The sequence below is a fragment of the Bison bison genome, unplaced genomic scaffold, assembly GCF_000754665.1.
Source record: "Bison bison bison isolate TAMUID 2011002044 unplaced genomic scaffold, Bison_UMD1.0 scf7180017864464, whole genome shotgun sequence".
Lineage (NCBI taxonomy): Eukaryota > Metazoa > Chordata > Mammalia > Artiodactyla > Bovidae > Bison > Bison bison.
In genome coordinates, this window is record NW_011495025.1 from 6,990,950 (window position 1) to 7,010,292 (window position 19,343).

Here is a 19,343-nt window from a genome sequence, read left to right on the forward strand (position 1 = left end):
GGCAGGAGGAGAAGGGGACGACAGAGGATGAGATGGCTGGATGGCATCACTGACTTGATGGACGTGAGTCTGAGTGAACTCCGGGAGTTGGTGATGGACAGGGAGGCCTGGTGTGCTGCGATTCATGGGGTCGCAAAGAGTCGGACACGACTGAGCGACTGAACTGAACTGATGATCAGTTGTTGTTGCTGGTTTTTTTTTTTTTTTTTGCATGAAAGTATTCAGGTTTCTTCTAGCACCATACAGCATGTGGGATCTTAGTTCCCCTGACCAGGGATCAAATCCATGCCCCTGCGTTGGAAGGTGGAGTCTTAACCACTGGATCACCAGGGAAGTCCCTCATTTTACTTTTGTTTTGTGTTTTCCTGGTGAGTAGTGATATTGAGCACCTTTTCATGTGCCTGTCAGCCATTTTTATATCTTTTTTCACAAAAAATGTTTATCAGTACCTCTGCTCATTTTTTAAAAAATTTATTTTTAATTGAAGGATAATTGCTTTACAGTATTGCATTGGTTTCTGCCAAACATCGACATGAATCTGCCAGATATACCCATGTCCCATCCCACTTGAATTTCCCTCCCACCTCTCTCCCTGTCCCACCCCTCTAGATTGTTGCTGAACCCTGATTTGAGTTCCCTGAGTCATACAGCAAATGCCCATTGACTATCTATTTTACATATGATAATGTATGTTTCCATGTTACTCTCACCATACCTCCTACCCTCCCCTTCTCCCCACCTAGCCGTGTCCATAAGTCTGTTCTTAATGTCTCTGTCTCCACTGCTGCTCTGCAAATAGGTTCATCAATGCCATCTTTCTAGATTCCATATATATGCATTAGTATATGATGATTGTTTTTCTCTTTTTGACTTACTTCACTCTGTATAATAGGCTGTAGCTTCATCCACCTCATTAGGACTGACTCAAGAATGTTCCTTTTTATGGCTGAGTAGTATTCCATTATATTTTTATATATATATAGATAGATAGAGAGCACGCATGCGTGTGCGTGTGAGAGCACAGATTCTTTATCCATTCATCTGTCGATGGATATCTAGGTTTCTTCCATGTCCTAGCTATTGTAAATAGAGCTGCAGTAAACTTTGGGTTACATGTGTATTTTTCACTTCTGGTTTCCTCAGGGTTCTGCCTAGTAGTGGGATTGCTGAGTTATATGGTGATTTTATTCCTAGTGTTTTAAGGAGTCTCCATAATTTTCTCCATAGTGACTGTATGAATTGATATTCCCACCAACAGTGCAAGGGGGTTCCCTTTTCTCCACACCCTCTCTAGCATTTATTGTTTGTAGATTTTTTGATGATGTCCATTCTGACCACTATGAGGTAATATCTCATTGTAGTTCTGATTCGCATTTCTCTAATAACGAATGATGTTAAACATCTTTTCATGTATTTGTTAGACCTCTGCATATCTTCTTTGGAGAAATGTCTGTTTAGGTCTTTTGCCCATTTTTTGATTGATTGTTTTGGTTATTGATTTGTATGAGCTGCTTGTATATTTCTGAGATTAATCCTTTGTCAGTTCTTTGATTTACTGTTATTTATTCCCATTCGCGGGTTGTCTTTTCACTTTGTTTATAGTTTCCTTTGCTGTGCAAAAGTTTTTAAATTTAATTAGGTCCTATGTGTTTATTTTTTTTAATTTCCATTACTCTAGTTGGTGGGTCATAGAGGATCTTGCTGTGATTTATGTCATAGAGTGTTCTGCCTGAGTTTTCCTTTAGGAGTTTTATAGTTTGTGGTCTTACATTTAGGTCTTTAATCCATTTTGAGTCTTATCTTTGTGTATGGTCTTAGGAACTGTTCTAATTTCATTTTTTTAAAAGTAGTTGTCCAGTTTTCCCAGCATCACTTACTAAAGAGATTCTCTTTGCCCCATTGTATATTCTTTCCTCCTTTGTCAAAAATAAGGAATCCATAGGTGCATGGGATTACCTCTGGGCTCTCCGTCTTGTTCCATTTGTCTGCATTTCTTTTTTTTGTGCCAGTATGGCCTTGATGACTATAGCTTTGTAGTATAATCTGAAGTCAGGAAGGTTGAATCAACGCCCCCTGCAGTAGAAGGTGGAGTCTTAACAACTGGACTTAACTGCCTGGAAGGTGGACCACCAGGGAACAACAATTAATCAAATTTTGGTTTTGCTATTGAGTTGTAGTAGAGTTCTTTATATATAATTTTGGATATTAATCCTTTATCAGATATATAATTTGCAAATATTTTCTCCCATTCCATAGGCTGTCTTTTAATTTTATTGATGATTTCCTTTGCTGTGGAGATGATTTTTAGTTTGATATAGTCCCATTTGTTTATTTTTTGCCTTTTGTTGCCTTTATTAAGGAGCTTACTACCCTCTGTTTTTTCTGTAGTAATTTCATGGTTTCATATGGTAATTTCTTTAATTTTTTGAGGACCTGCCAAACTGTTTTTCATAGCAGCTGAACTACTTTACATTCCCAGTGTACCAACAATGAACAGGGATTTCATCCTTATCAACACTTGTTATTTTAAACAATTTTATTGTTTGTTATTAAAATTAATACGAGAAAATTGTTATTGAAATTTTTAGCCATTTTAGTAGATTGGATTGGCACCTCACTGTAGTTTTGAATTAAATTACCCTAATGACTAGTGACAGAGAAGGCAATGGCACCCCACTCCAGTACTTCTGCCTGGAAAATCCCATGGACGGAGGAGCCTGGTGGGCTGCCGTCTATGGGGTCGCACAGAGTCGGACACGACTGAAGTGACTTAGCAGCAGCAGCAATGACTAGTGATGAGTATCTCCCTGTGCCTTTTGGCTATTTGTATTCCTTGTTTAGAGAAATATCTTTTCAAATCCTTTTCTCATTTTTAAATTGGGCTTTTTACTTTTTTAATAATGTTCTTAGATTTTTATGAAGTTTTAGGTTTCCATGAAGACTAATTTATCTTCTGTTGCTTGTGCTTTTGGTGTTTTGTCTAAGACTGCACTGTCTAATCAGAAGTCATGAAAGTTTATCCTTTTATTTTCTTCAAAAAGTTTTACTCCTTTAGCTTTTGATTTAGATGTATTGGTGCATTTTCAGCTAGTATCTCAGTAAATGGTGTGAGGTAGAAGTCCAGTTTCATTTGTTTAACTGGACATCCAGTTGTCTCAGCACCATTAGTTGAAGAGATTATTCTTTTCCTCCTGAATTGTTTTAGCATCATTGTGGAGGATCAGAAAAGTCAATTGATCATCAGTATGTGGGTTTATTTCTGGATTCTCAATTCTTTTTCATTGTCTGTCTATCCTGAGCCAGTACCAAACTCTCTTGATTCATGTAACTTCATAGTAAGTTTTGAAACCAGGAAGTTGAGTTTTCCAACTTCAGCTCATTATTTTCAGTATTGTTTTGGCTATTTGAAGTACCTTGAAGTTCTTATGAATTTGAGGATTGACTTTTCCATTTCCACAAAAAAGTCTGTTGGAATTTTGATAGTGATTGCATTGAATATATGTAGATTGCATTGGGGCAGTATTGCTATCTTAATGTTTTCCAATCCACTAACTCAAATGTCTTTACTTGTATTTAGGTCATCTTTGATTTCTTTCAAAAATGTTATGTAGGTGTCTGGGTCCATGTTTTTTACTTCCTTGGTTAAATTTATTCCTATATATTTTATTTTGGATGCTGTTGTAAATGGAATTATTTTCTTAATTTCTTTTTTGGATTGTTCATTCATGTTCATAGAAACTCAGCTGTATTTTTGTGTGTGGATTGATTTAATTTTGTATCATGCAACTTTGCTGCATTCATTTGCTAACTCTTTTAGTTTCTCTGTGTGTTTATTCTTTGGCATTTTCTCTCTAAGATCAAGTTATCTGTTAAGAGACAGTTTTAATTCTTCCTTTTCAATTTGAATATCTTATTTCTTTTTCTGGTATAATTGTTCTGGCTAGAACTTGCTGTACAGTCTTGAATAGCAGTGGTTAAAAAAGGCATCCTTGTCCTGTTTCTGATCTTAGGGGGAAAGTTTTCAGTCTTTGTTGACTATAATGTGGAATCTTCATAAATGCCCTTTATCGTTTTGAAGAAATTCTATTTTTCTCTGAGGTTTTTTCCCCCTAATCATAAAAGCATGTCTAATTTTGTCAAATGGTTTTTCTGTATGAGTTTAAAAGATCATGTGATTTTTTTTTTTTTTTTAATTGCTATGGTACATTATAATGCTTCATTTTCTTATATTGAACCACCGTTGCATTCTTTGGATAAATCTCACTGAGTTATGTTGTATAATCTTTTTAATATGTTGTTTGGTTTGATTTGCTAGTAATTTGGTAAAGATTTTTTACATTGGTATTCATAAGGGAAATTAATCTATAGTTTCCTTGCATTGTCTTTGTCTGCCTTTGGTGTCAGGGTAATACTGACCTCATAAATTGAGATAGGAATTGTTTTCTCCTGTTTTTTAGGAAGACTTTGAGAAAGATTGCTGTCAGTTCTTTAAATATTTGGTAGAATTTACACGTCTAGTCTTAGACTTTTCTTTTGGAGAAGTTTCTGATTTACTCATTCAAGCTATGTATTTTTTATTGGTGTATTCAGATTTTCTATTTAAGGCCCTTTTGGCAATTTGTGTGTTTCTAGGATGTGGTTCATTTCATCTAGGTTGTTTAATTTGTTGATATTCAGTTCTTAGTATTATGTTTATAATCCTACTTTTTATTTTTGTAAGGCCAGTTGTAATGTTCCTGCTTTCATTTCTGATTTTAGTTATTTGCGTCTTTTTTTTTTTGTCAATGTAACTAAAGGTTTTTCAGGTGTGTTGCTCTTTTCAAAGAAACAACTTCCAGTTTCATTGAGTTTGTTTTTCCCTCTAATTTTCTGTCTCTTTTTTTAGTTCTCTAAGATGTAAAGTTAGCTTATTGGTTTTAGATTTTTTTTTTTAACGTAGACATTTACTGCTATAAATTTTCCTCTGAAACTTTGGTGCGTATCAAAAGTTTTTGTGTTTTTTATTTTTATTTATCTAATTAAGCAGTTTCTAATTTTCATTTTGATGACTACTTTGACCTGTTGGTGTGTAAGAAGAGTATATTGTTTAATTTACATACTTGTGAATTTTACAGTTTTCTTTTGTTACGCTTTTCAAGTGTTTTCCATTGTAGTTGGAGAAGATACTTTGTATGTCGTTCTTTATGAATTTACTGAGACTTGTTTTGGGTCTAATACAGGCTCTATTCTTGAGAATGTTCCACGTGCTCTTGAGAAGACTGTGTAGTCCACTGTTGTTGGGAGTGTTTTGTATGTTTGGTAGATTTATGGTGTTAAGTCCTCTACTTCCTTATTGGTCTGTCCAGCTGTTCTATTCATTATGGAAAGCGGCATATTAATATCTTCAGTTATTATTTTCGAGCTGTCTTCTACTTACAGTTCCATCAATGTATTCCAGATATTTTGGGGCTCCGTTTGTTTTATGTTTATAAGTATCTTTTTGATGAGTTGACCTTTTTAAAATTAATATTTAATGTCTTTCCTACTGTACCAATTTTTGACATCACATTTTGACTATAAATTGGTGGAAATAAGTCCTTATTAGTATTTTCTTAAGTTTTTAGTTACTAGCCAAGTAATAAGACTGACTTCTTATTGGGAATTATCCAGCGCTGTGGGTTTGCTGACATTGCGTAGATGGAAAACTATTGAACAGGAAAATTGACTGTAGATGAATGAGTTTTTTTTTTTTTTTTTTTTAATACTGCAGGTTCATTAATCTCTTTCTGGCTTCACTGGATTCTGTGACTTTGATTTTATTTTTGTCATAACCACTAAAAAATTTTGACTTTCTTAATTGTCCTCTGGGCCATATACAAGTTTTCTTTACATGCTTTAAAGACCTGCAGTCCTGTCCCAATTCAAATTCCTATGTTAGAAATTTTAAAAAGATGAAAGACATGCAGCCTTTGGAATTGGAGACTTAGAGACTTGTGTTCTGGTAACATCTTTGAATCTTCAATAAGGTATTTATTGTCTCTGGCCTGTTTCTTTATCTTTGAAATGGGAAAAATGATGTTTATTCAGGCTGGTTCTTTAATTTAGTCAACTATGGTCTTGAGAGTACAGTGCTGGGTGGAACAAAATCTCTGCCCTCATGGTTGTTTTGAGCCCTAAATGAGTTTGTGTGTGTAAAGAACCTGTCAGTACTCTGGCACTTCTTTTTCTTTTTATATTTTATATTTTTATATTTTTCTTTTTATTTTTGAGTTTTGAAAATATTTCTGAAATAGTTTTTGTATTTCCTCATTCCACTGGATTTCCCTTCTGCCCCCTCTAGTTTAGACTTGTCTTTCATTCCCAGATTATGGCCTGTCAGCATTGTTGCTGTTGTTCAGTCGCTCTGTCGTGTCTTGACTTTTTGTGACCCTATGGACTGCAGCACACCAGGCTTCCCTGTCCATCACCAACTCTTGGAGCTTGCTCAAGCTCATGTCCATTGAATCAGTGATGCCATCCAACCATCTCATCCTCTGTCATCCCCTTCTCCTGCCTTCAATCTTTCCCAGCATCAGGGTCTTTTTCAGTGAATCAGGTCTTTGCATCAGTTGGGCAAACTATTCAGGATTGAATTCCTTTTGGATTGACTGGTTTGATCTCCTTGCTATCCAAGGGACTCTCAAGCGTCTTCTCTAACACCACAGCTCAAAAGCGTCAATTCTTCAGTGCTCAGCTTTCTTTATGGTCCTACTCTTAAATCCACATGACTGCTGGAAAAACCATAGCTTTGACTATATGGACCTTTGTTGGCAAAGAAATGTGTCTGCTTTTTAATATGCTGTCTAGGTTGGTCATAGCTTTTCTTCCAAGGAGCAATTGTCTTTAATATCATGGCTGTAGTCACATCTGCAGTGATTTTGAAGCCCAAGAAGATAAAGTCTGTCACTGTTCCCATCGTTTCCCCATCTATTTGCCATGAAGTGTTGGGACTGGAGGCCATGATCTTCATTTTTTGAATGTTGAGTTTTAAGTCAGCTTTTTCACTGTCCTCTTTTTATCAAGCGGCTCTTTAGTTCCTCTGTTTTTTTTTTTGCCATAAAGGTGGTGTCATCTGCATATCTGAGGTTATTGATATTTCTCCCGGCAGTCTTGATCCCAGCTTGTGCTTCATCCAGCCCGACATATCGGATGATGTAGTCTGCATATACATCACAGAATCTAGTTAAATAATCTATGACCTGTCAACCTAATTTTCCTGAAATCTCATTTGTCTAAGTACTCTTTCAAAAATCTTCAACGATATCCTACCTCATTGAGGGTGAATTTCTTTACCTAACTTTCAAGGTCTCTCTAACCTGATTGCTAAGAAAACTTACTTTCTATTTGTAATAAAAATAATCACTGACATTTGTTAAGGGTTTACTATGTGGATGGCACTTCTAAGAGTTTTACATATGTTCTTTGTCTTTTGTGATAAGTACTTCTGTTATCCCATTTTTTATATATGAAAAAAGTGAGTCACAAAGAAGTTAAGTAATACGCATAAGATCAGATCATGCAGCTAGGAAGTATCAGAGGCTTGAATTTAATTCAGGCTTAATAGCCAGTATTTTAAACTACTACTCTTTTATACCTGTATCTCTGTTTGAATACCACTACCTCTTTTTCATTTTTTTATCTAGTTTTGTTTTGGTTACCCTTTTTTAGGAATGCCTTTTTCTTCTTGTACACCTTCTATTCACATTTTACATGTTATTCACACATAATGCCACTCCGGCCTGTGGAACTTTCATTTATAGACACCTTCTCTGATGGTAGAGACTGTTATTGAAAGTTTTCTATATTTTAGCACCATGGTAAGTGTTTAATACATATGGTTTTGGTTTCTGGTTTCACAATATTACCTTTTGGTTCTTTTTGTTCTTCTGAAGAATTGAAAGGGAATTTATAGCTAGACTAATAGTTTGTCACATAGCCTTAACCTAAAAAGAAGAAATAAAATCCTCTTATGTGCCTTTAAATAATCATAATAACATGAATGCTTTTGGATAAATTTATATAAAAGTACTGTAGGATGGGCTACAATGTAAGGCCTAAAAGGGAAGTATTAATACAAATAAAAATTTTCTTTTAATGAAAGTCATTTTTAATAGGTGTCTGAACTCAGAACAGGAGCTGCAGAAGGACTAGCCAAGCTGATGTTCTCTGGACTTTTGGTCAGCAGCAGGATTCTTTCTCATCTTGTCTTGTTATGGTACAACCCTGTGACTGAAGAGGACATTCGACTTCGACATTGCCTCGGCGTGTTCTTCCCCATGTTTGCTTATGCAAGCAGGTATTTAGTCATATTGATAAACCAAAGTCTAGCTTGAAATTGAATCCAGGCTCCTCATGAGTCATAGTTATAGTATTTTGCTGTTAGTTTTCTTTTTCTTCAGTGGTAAATGAGAAGAATTTACCTAGATTCTATCTACCTGAATTATTTGGCTCTTTCCTAGATAAACATGTAGTATGTCTTGATAGGGTGAATTTTGCATATAATGTTTTTAAAGAATCATATGCTTTTTCTTTGGTAACATACCTTGAATTGTTTTTCAATAGGACTAACCAGGAATGTTTTGAAGAAGCCTTTCTTCCAACTCTGCAAACACTGGCCAATGCCCCTGCGTCATCTCCTCTAGCTGAAATAGATATAACTAATGTTGCTGAGTTACTTGTAGATTTGACAAGACCAAGTGGGTTAAATCCTCAGGCCAAGAATCCCCCAGATTATCAGGTGGGTGAGTATATTAGCCTATGGATGGTAACGGTAGTAACTAGCATGCAGGTCACTGTTGTTTTGGTAAAATAATCCTTCTGATAGTTTCTTTAAAATAGAGAGGCTGCATATTGATCTTAAAATTTCTGGCGTATGTGGTAGTACATAACACTAAGAAAAGAAAAATGTCTTTTGCAACTGTGTCGGGGGACCTAGAGAGTGTTTTGTCTGAAATAATTTGAAATAATTCAGACAAAAGACAAATACTCTGTTAATTACTTATTTGTGGAATCTAAAAAATAAAAAGAATGAATATGACAAACGGATATAAAGTAGAGACTAGTGGTTATCAGAGAAGAGAGGGGAGGGATAAGACAGAGATAAGGGATTAAGAGACACAGACTACTATTTATAAAATAAACTACAAGGATATACTGTACAGCAGGGAAATGTAGCCATTACTTTAAAATAATTTGAAATGGAGTATGTTCCATAAAAATACTGAATAACTGTCATGCACCTAAAACTAATATAATGTTGTAAATTAACTACATTTTAATTTAAAAAGGCCTTTTGGGAAATGGGGAGATATCATATAAAAATAAAAATGCTAACATTTTTGATACTGAACGAAAATTACCAAAAATTCTTCATTTTTACCATCCCCTCCCCACCTCGTGCTGGCTGTTACTCATTTTGAATAATGACCTGTTATGTAGGGCTCATTGAGTGCTCACTTATTGATATACCTGCTATGTTTCTGATACAAGGAAGGGGAATTCAAAGGATGAAACTCACCTGAAGCTTAGTTTTGTTTTTAATTTAGAGAAGATACAGTTAGTGCATACTCTCGCACAAATTAAATGTAAGCTGGTTTTTAACCCTTTAATATCATTTAATCAAACATTCACCATATTGAAAATTAATGTGTTATGAATTATTTCAGATGTCAGTATATTAAGTTGAAGGTATTGGTCTTTTGTTTTAAATGATATTTTAGTTTTTGATATTTAGTGACTGAATACCTTATTTGAGTTACTAAGTTACATGTTATTAGAAAGAAGATTACAAAAATTAAGACAAAATATAGTAAGGGTCAGTGATATAGCTAAGTGTTTTAGCATTTTAGAAGATGGCAAGTTTCATGTGCTTTGGATGGTAAGTTAGGCATTACTAGTTTTAAATCTCGCTGAGTAAAATTTACTTAGGCCTTGTTTGGATTTGAGGAGTGGTTTGGATACAGAAAAAGACCCAGTGCAGGTGATCAAATGTAGCTAGTTTTATAAGTCATGTTGGGGAACTGTGGAAAAATCTTTACAGCTAAGGATCCTGAATAGGTCTGTTAGGGCAGAACATTAGGATAGGGAATTTGGAGTTGACTATTTGCAGGGAGTATAATGAAAGGCTTAATGGGATAATAGTCATTATTGGGAAGATTAATTTGATTGTCAGTTTCATTAGGTGTGGTGAGTTGGTAAGAGGAATAGAGAATATTAATAAAGAGAGCAGTTAAAAAATTGGTTTTAGGAAATAAATGCTTGTAGAAAGAGAATAGAAAGTAGTAGTAAAAAGTAGTAGAAATTGACATAGAAAAAAAGTTGCTGTACAGAAGCCTAGCAGAAAGAGCTTTGAGGCGGGGGAATTGGAAGAATCCAAGATAACTCTGAGGTCCTAGGTGTGGATGACAGAAGACCTCAAGAACCTGTTGACATTAGGGTGTACTCTTATGAACAGCATCTTGGAGGAATGAAGGAAATAGATTGGGTAGAGGAAAATTGAACTGTCATGCAGTCTTAAGGTCTCAGCTGATCTCACAGGAAGTTCCAGAATTAGGAGTGTTCTTTGCTTTGTCCAGAATTGAGATAAGGCTGGGCTGTTGTACCTGTACATCTACCAGTTACTGAATGTGGATTAACCCTTGGGGAGGAAGTGTGACCTTAAGCTTGGTTCAGTCTACATGTGGGAACTTTTAGCCTCTAAAACTCAAGGTAGCCTGGAGCGTGAATGGTTCAGTACACATTGTACCACAGCATCTACTATAAGAAGGGGAGCTTACATGGGGAGGGTTATGTTAATTTTGTTTTAGACATTTGGAAATGATATGTAGGACTGTATTACAAAGTTACCATTTCAATTTACCAGTATTTTTCTCTTGATTTGCCAGGCCTTAACAGTTCATGACAATCTGGCTATGAAAATTTGCAATGAGATCCTAACATGTCCACATTCACCAGAAGTTCGGGTCTATACGAAAGCTTTGAGTTCTTTAGAACTCAGCAGCGATCTTGCTAAAGATCTTCTGGTTGTGCTGAATGAGATTCTGGAGGTAAGTAGTTTCTAGTCACTCTTAATGTGTATATGTTTTTTTTTATCAAAGTAGAATTTACATTCTATTAAATTTATACATACATTAGTATTTGGTGCTCATTTTTTAAAGTAAATATTTCCTTCATAAATTTCATAGAATTTTTAGAATGCTTTATTAATTTTATCATTATATAGTTTTTTTAAAAGGTTAGAAAATGCTGCATTAAAAAATATGCTGCATAAAAAATGCATAAAATTTTTTTTTTTTTTACAGCAAGTAAAAGATAGAACATGTCTAAGAGCTCTGGAGAAAATCAAGATTCAGATAGAAAAAGGAATTAAAGAACATAGTGACCAAGCTGTAGCAGCACAGGATGACATCACAACTATGACTGTTCTTCAGAGTGAAGATGGTAACGATATAGTAACCTGAGTATTTATAAGATTCTCCTCCTCTAACATATAAGTGATAGATGTCAGAAATGGAAGAGTTTTTCTAATTAAATTCACTTGGGAAAGTGTATGAATATTACTGATAAGTGTTTATTGTACTTGTATAGATTTTTTATGTACATTTCTCACCATAATACCATGCCTACTATGTTCCTAAGAGTTTTGTTTGCTTATTTTCCAGTGTTCACACTTGGAACATTTACTTATGGTACATTTTCAGTAGCTGCTTTTGGGACTGATTGTCACTGACTTGGTCATATTTTATGAGGCTATTTTTAATAATTATATTATTTCCTTTAATAGAAAAGAATAAAGATGTAGACATAACTCCTGTCAAGGAAGTAAAAGCAACTCGAACGAAATCCACTCAGCAAAAGACCAACAGAGGTAATAACATGGATTGTACAACTTTATAACTTTTCAGTTTTGTTATCGAATGAAATACTTTGTTTCCTTGGGTAAGTGTAAAGATTTTTCAGTGTCTTGCTGCTGCTTCTGCTAAGTCGCTTCAGTCGTGTCCGACTCTGTGTGACCCAATAGACGGCAGCCCCCCAGGCCCTGCCGACCCTGGGATTCTCCAGGCAAGAACACTGGAGTGGGTTGCCATTTCCTTCTCCAATGCATGAAAATGAAAAGTGAAAGTGAAGTCACTCAGTCGTGTCTGACTCTTCGCAACCCCATGGACTGCAGCCTACCAGGCTCCTCCGTCCATGGGATTTTCCAGGCAAGAGTACTAGAGTGGGTTGCCATTGCATATCCTTAAATTTCTTTTTGATTTGTTTCAGCTTATATTAGGTTTTACTTTGTTTCTAAAAAAGGTAATAACTGTTGCTTCAAGTGCTTTTGATTGAAAGAAGTATGATGCAAAAGATCTGTTGCAAAGGACTGTTTGAGTTAAACTAAGATTTATCAGTTGTTTGCTCTCTGTCCTTTATATGATTAAGCATTTTTGTCCCTTTTATCTTCCTAATATTTTTCTGGGCTTCTATTTTCCTTTTATTTCATGTTTTCCCAATGTAATTTATTTTCCAAGGGATATCCAACAATAAGGGATTTGTTGGAATAAAGTAAATGTTGACTGTTTAGGGGTCACTTAGAAAAAAAATCTGAAAATCAAGGTCTTTTTAATCTTTTATTATTTTCTTATTACAAAAGCAATGCATGCTTGTTACAGAAGAATCAGAAAACACATCCAAGCAAACTAAAGAATGCTAATAATTCCATTCATGAGTCAACCATTAAAAAAATTTTTTTTGAAGCCCTTTTCTATTAAGATTTAATTATTTCTAAATGGAATCTGGCCATGATATGGTTTTGAAGCCAGTTATTTGAATGCTGATTGCTAGATATTGTTCCATATCAGTCCCATATTGTTGGATGTTTTCTTGGGGATAACTGCGTTAGAAGTTTACAAGCAAATATGTAATGTTGGAAGAAAACAAAAGTCTCAATTGAATAAGTATGGTATATAAATTTCAACCAAATGACCATACTGAATAATTTGGCTTTGATCAGACTGCTTTTAGTCAGATATACTACACGAATTCCACCTCTTTTTTTAATAGCTCAAATTTCATTTGTATATGATATTTTATTATCATAAATGAGGATCATCACAGGCCACTTAACTTTGTAAATTTCTATCAGGTAGAATTTTTGTAACCCCCTCCAGCATATAAAGGCCTTAATTTTATTCTGAAATGTTTTAGGGCACACATTTGTATTGCCCTTGTAATTTGAATATTTTGAATATTTTCTTGTAAAATTTTAATATTTTACAAGAAACCATATCTTACTGATTGAAGTTCTATTTCTTTAGGACCTGTTTTATGGGCTTAATCTGTATTTCTAACCTTATCATTAGGTCTACATATGCCTTGTGCCATAAGGGGTACACTCTTTATGTAGCATTTTTCACATGCTTCGTTTCCCCAAATGAATTTAACAGAATTTCCCTCCGTATAACTCAGTTTCCATCTTTTCCCTTGCCTATTGTCAGAGCTTACATAAGAAATTAGTAAAATTTTAATCTTACTTGGGTTCCATTTCTCTATGGTATTGGTACTTTGTATCAAGGTGTCTGGGGACCAGGAGGGAAGGGTGGTGAAGAGGGGAAAATAAAGGGTAGTTGAGAAAATAGCTTTAAAATGAGCAATTGATAATGAGTTATATACTGTCTTTAAGGACGGAGAAAAGTGGTAGCTTCAGCTAGAACGAACAGAAGACGTCAGACTGTTGAAGCTGAGGCTAACTCTGAAAGGTATGCCATGTACATCTAGAATATGTAAAGAAGCCTATCTTCATTTTTTAAAAAATTATCTAGAAGTTAAAAAAATTGTAGTTTGCTTATACTGTGAATATATAACAAGATAATCTGAAAATGTATATTTTTAGATTATCCAGGAGTATTTGACTTCCTCTGGTTTGTGTGCTTTTCCTATTGGTTGACATGACTTTTAGTACTATGTAATTATTTTTATGTTCAAATTATATTTCCATCTGTTCATCTAATTAAAAGATCACGTATGTATGACATCTCTGAATTTGAATTGGCAAACTACTGAGATTTAGATTTGGGTTCTCTACATTTATAATGATAGAATAATTCTGCCTGTAATTTGGATGGTGTTAGTGGTATAATTTATTTTTGATTTCTGCCAATAAGCCACTGTTGGAAGCTGAATGTTTACAGCTGTCTTGTGTTCATTCATTCATTCATAGGTAAAATGTATATATTTTCAGTATATAATTTTAAAGGTATATATAATTTCAGTATAAAATTTTTAAATTGAAAAAGTATCTTTTGGGGATACTTGCTGTTTAGTGTTTTAGGAATTTATTTGCCTAAATAAGTAGAACTTATTTTTTTCACTACTTGAGTATCCCATAAAATTCTTGGGCAGTTGCTATGGTTCCTGTTTAATTACAGGCTTCATTATAGAAATTTAAGTTTTTGTTTTTTGCTTTATTCTGTATAATACCAGGTCAGTGTTTCTTGGTTTTGAGATTTTAGTTTTAAGCTCAATGGAATCAGGATATCAATCACACACTGATAGAATGACAGAAACAAAATTTTATTTATAAACAAACTTGTTTTAAAGCTTATATTTAAATTGGTGTATTTCAACATCTGTTTAGTGATCATGAAGTTCCAGAACCAGAATCAGAAATGAAGATGAGATTACCAAGACGAGCCAAAACAGCAGCACTAGAAAAAAGTAAACTTAACCTTGCACAATTTCTCAATGAAGATAAAAGTTAGAAGAAATGATGGAGGTGGAGTCCTTTGAAAAATGGCCTTTAAAATTATGTTCAGTTCTTTGCTTTAATAAAGTTACCCTTGTATGAAAATTAAAGTCTGATTCTTGCAGAAATTTCTGGTGTGCGATTCCACATTGTTTTATCCTGTATTGAATCTATAAGTGTGCTTACTGCTCCATCTGCTATCAATCAATCATGGATTTAATAAGAATCTAAGGTGGGCCTGGGAACCTGCCTTTTAACAGGTCTCCCAGGTGATCCTTATGAATTTTCATGTTTAAAATCATGGCATATGGGCAACATCTAAGTGTAATTAGCGGCTGCTTGCTTTGAGAAACTTGACTTAGCTGTGGCATATCCAACATAGATAATAACACCTCAGAACACATTTTTAAAATGACATCTTAAGAACAAATAAATACCACAAACTAGCCAGAAACAAGCTTATTTCCAGGGAAGACTAGTATGATGAACCAGAGTCCCCAGCATCCAAGTTCAAAAGTTATCATTTTTTGATCCTTACACTTTAAAATATTTTGATAATGCTACTTGTATAGGTGATTTTTTTCCCCAAAGTGTTTGCATATGAGAGCCCAAGTTTGCTTATGTTGATGGTTCCTTGGTTAGGGAGATGTTCACATATATGTATTAATGATGGGGTTTTCTGTGTTTGGGATATAACAAAATATTTATTGTGAGTGATTAAAAAATACTAGTAGGAAAAGAATGTGACAGGAAGTTCACTACATACTAATTTATGAGCACTATTTCTTCAACTGTAAATTTATTTTCTGAATAAAATTGGCACTTGCCTGACTTAAGAAACTTACTCTGTCAAATCAGTCCTCTTTCCTTGTGTTAATACCCAACAAAACGTCTTTTACCCTCTGATAATCTAATTATTCAGAACAGAAATAACCTAACATTGGATCTATTTTAATAATTGTGCTTTTTTTAAGGTTTATTTCTGAGAGGCCATTTCTTTAAGGTGATGTTCTCTGATGGAGCTGAAGTTAAGACTGCTGTGCTTTTCTGGGCCAGATTGCTATGTTACATATGTATGTATGCTTTATACAACTGAGAAACATAAAAGGAGCCCAGAAGTTACAAAGAATGCTTATTAAGCTAAAAGGAAAATGAAGATATGGTGGTGATACAAAACAGTGAAAAACAGGTGATTGTTTTTCATTCTGTTGGCTGTCTTTTCCTGTGCTTCAAATTCTTTATGTAAGCCTTTTTGATAAATCCCTGTCATTTAAAAAATTATTTGGGGGTGGGGTAGGTTGGGATAAATAAGGTCTTAAAAGGTATGCTATAAGTAAAAGTCTTTTTATAATCTCAATAAACTAAATCCCTTTTAATCCATAGCTATCCAAAGGGAAGCAGCCATATTCTTACATACTTACATGGACCACCATACCACAGCTTGCTTTCTCTGGCATGGGAAAAATAACTTTAAGCACCAAACTTTGAGTATTTTTACTATTCAAGTTTTAGACACAATCACATAAGCCAATGGTGAAGCTATGCTTTGCACTACTAAAGGAATATTATCCTCATTTTAGGACATCCCTTTACACTTTAAAATAAATGGCTAGAATACAATAAAACCAATAGATGTAAATCCATTTACCATTTTTCATTCAAAACTGATAACTTAAAAAAATCAAACAGTATTCTTATCTGCAAGAGGCACAGATATGCTGAAGAGTAAACATGCAGTTGTGCCATTGCTCTTAAAGCCCACAGACTTCATAGGTTTAAAAGTACAGAGAAATAACTGATCAGATTCTCCCTATGAATGAAACACTTGATGATAAACTATGATCAATTTTCTATACATATATAACTTTGAAAGAGATACTTCTAAGAGATACCTTTGCCTTTTACCAATTTGCTTCGAGGTAGTTGGTATCCACCTGTTAGACAACTGTTCATGGGTCAGGTCATCAGAAGTCTTTACAGCACTAGCCTTCTAAATTTCACAATGCATTATATATTAAGACTTTGTGTACAGAAATAAAACGGGACAATTATATATTTAGGGTGTAAAAAATTCACAAAATGCCATTAAAAAGAGAAACATCAAAATCCATTTGTACTGCAAAATTCCACAATGGTCTGGCATAAAACATGTAAAAAGTACAAAAAATATAATCAAAATGATTAATGATTTTATAGACAAATCACAAGACCGGAAGTATTTCAAAATCAATAAATGCTATCGGCAGAAAGAACGTTGATGTATAAAATAAGGATAGTGCAAGAAGAACTGCAATCTATTTCTCTTCACTTTTGAGATTTTGGTTATGAACTGTACAGCTTGCTAGAGATGCTGCTGTCAACTTCAGATTCCATTCAATGGGATGATTAAGGCACATCTTAATGGGGCTCAGAGGGCAACTTGCTGTATTCCCATCAGACAAATTCAGTTTCTCATCAGTTTTCACTTGTAGCATGCTGGAAAAGAAAAGTGTAAAGCACTTTAGTTTTGCTTTCATTTCAAAGAAATGATCAACCTTAGAAAACTCAGTAGTTTTACTGTTTGGACCCCTAAACAGCATTTTTTTTTTTTTTTTTTTAAAGCTCCTGCTGCCTTAATGAACTGAATGCAACAACATAAGTAATTGAGAGCTGACTCAGATTCCCCTGAACAAAAAATAGCATATATGGATTTCATCAGTATCCCTCAGGATATTTGACCTACTGAGCTTGGCATTCAACCCTTTTAACGTTTCCTTTAACCTATCAAGGATCGCAGACACTTTGACACAAGAAGGAATTAACCTCTGTTGAATGCCTACCATATTCTAGGCACATTCACATGCATTATCCCACATTTCATTAACAACCAAGCAAGGCTGGTATACTGTAAGCCCATAAGAGACGATAAAAGTGAGTCACAGAGTTACAGTACAAAAAATTGAGTCGCAGGGCTGGAGCTGAAATACAGTCCTTGCTCTTTATGCCTGTCTACTAGCTCTCTGATGAGAATCTTCTCTAAAATCACAGACTTAACAGTCCAAAGGTAGCTAGCCACTCCACACGTGACGCACATGTAATCCCAAGTCTTAAGTAATAATGAAAGTCAATTCACATCTTCAGATGTGAGTCCTTATGTTTAGAAACAGCTTGATACACATTAGCTCATTTGACACGACTGATGAGTTCGACTGATGAGTTCAATTGGGCTACATCATTCCTAAGCTTTCTCTGCTACTGCTGCTAAGTCACTTCAGTTGTGTCCGACTCTGTGTGACCCCATAGATGGCAGCCCACCAGGCTCCCCTGTCCCTGGGATTCTCCAGGCAAGAACACTGGAGTGGGGTGCCATTTCCTTCTCCAATGCATGAAAGTGAAAAGTGAAAGTGAAGTCGCTCAGTCGTGTCCAACTCTTCGCGACCCCATGGACTGCAGCCTACCAGGCTCCTTCATCCATGGGATTTTCCAGGCAAGAGTACTGGAGTGGGGTGCCATTGCCTTCTCCGAAGCTTTCTCTAACTGCACGTCAATGATTCTGCCCATTAGTAAAGAGGAAGCTGAGCTGTGTAGTGTAGTGGCTTATTAGAATTGGTAAATGGCAGCAGCATACAGACTTCAGTAGCAATTTCCTGAACCCTCCTTGCAACTTCAAACAACTGACTCATTTGTCATTCCATAAACCAGAAACTTAACCTGTTAAATGGTATTTTAACAACTATCATATTTTCACTGAGTTTTCCCCACATTGTTCGTTTCACTGAATGACATTTCAATTTTTATAAATAGATATGAAACAATGACAGCCTAAAAGACTACCAATCAAAAACAGTAAATCACTTAAAAAAAGCCATATGATTAATGACAGTAATGTTTTTCCTTCCTCCAAGGACTGCCAGTCTTCATTTTTTTTTTTTTTTTTTAGCTAGAAAATAATTTTATTTATAGAATACTCCAACAATATAAACACTCATAAACTGAAAATTGATAGTTCTTATCCTACAGTCCTACTCTCATTCCTCTTCCTATAGGAAACCAGACTTAGCAGTCTGGTGCGAATCCTTCCAGAATGTATTTCTTTCTTTTTTTTTTTTTTAAATTTTATTTTATTTTTAAACTTTACATAATTGTTTTAGTTTTGCCAAATATCAAAATGAATCCGCCACAGGCATACATGTGTTCCCCATCCTGAACCCTCCTCCCTCCTCCCTCCCCACACCATCCCTCTGGGTCGTCCCAGTGCACCAGCCCCAAGCATCCAGTATCGTGCATCGAACCTGGACTGGCAACTCGTTTCTTACATGATATTCTACATGTTTCAATGTCACTCTCCCAAATCTTCCCACCCTCTCCCTCTCCCACAGAGTCCATAAGACTGTTCTATACATCAGTGTCTCTTTTGCTGTCTCGTACACCAGGTTATTGTTACCATCTTTCTAAATTCCATATATATGCGTTAGTATACTGTATTTCTGTTTTTCCTTCTGGCTTACTTCACTCTGTATAATAGGCTCCAGTTTCATCCACCTCATTAGAACTGATTCAAATGTATTCTTTTTAATGGCTGAGTAATACTCCATTGTGTATATGTACCACAGCTTTCTTA

The 19,343-nt window shown here is 34.9% G+C and overlaps 2 protein-coding genes across 3 annotated transcripts in view; one reads left to right on the forward strand and one right to left on the reverse strand.

Moving 5' to 3' along the window:
• Window positions 1-14,871, forward strand: part of NCAPG (non-SMC condensin I complex, subunit G) — a 76,990-nt gene extending 62,119 nt beyond the window's left edge. Inside the window, exons 15-21 of one of the 2 annotated variants that reach the window (XM_010860212.1) lie at window positions 8,133-8,314; window positions 8,581-8,755; window positions 10,902-11,063; window positions 11,319-11,457; window positions 11,801-11,884; window positions 13,682-13,757; window positions 14,636-14,848. In XM_010860212.1, the coding sequence (XP_010858514.1) occupies window positions 8,133-8,314; window positions 8,581-8,755; window positions 10,902-11,063; window positions 11,319-11,457; window positions 11,801-11,884; window positions 13,682-13,757; window positions 14,636-14,759 (942 nt within the window). In that variant the 3' untranslated portion in view covers window positions 14,760-14,848. Of the gene's footprint in view, window positions 1-8,132; window positions 8,315-8,580; window positions 8,756-10,901; window positions 11,064-11,318; window positions 11,458-11,800; window positions 11,885-13,681; window positions 13,758-14,635 lie in introns of both variants that reach the window. The other variant, XM_010860211.1, reaches the window with a different exon arrangement.
• Window positions 14,872-17,128: 2,257 nt separating this feature from the next.
• The window catches only part of LCORL (ligand dependent nuclear receptor corepressor-like), a 178,623-nt gene continuing 176,408 nt past the window's right edge, over window positions 17,129-19,343 (reverse strand). Inside the window, exon 8 of the mRNA XM_010860205.1 lies at window positions 17,129-17,218. Within this exon, the coding sequence (XP_010858507.1) occupies window positions 17,205-17,218 (14 nt within the window). The 3' untranslated portion in view covers window positions 17,129-17,204. The remainder of the gene's footprint in view (window positions 17,219-19,343) is intronic.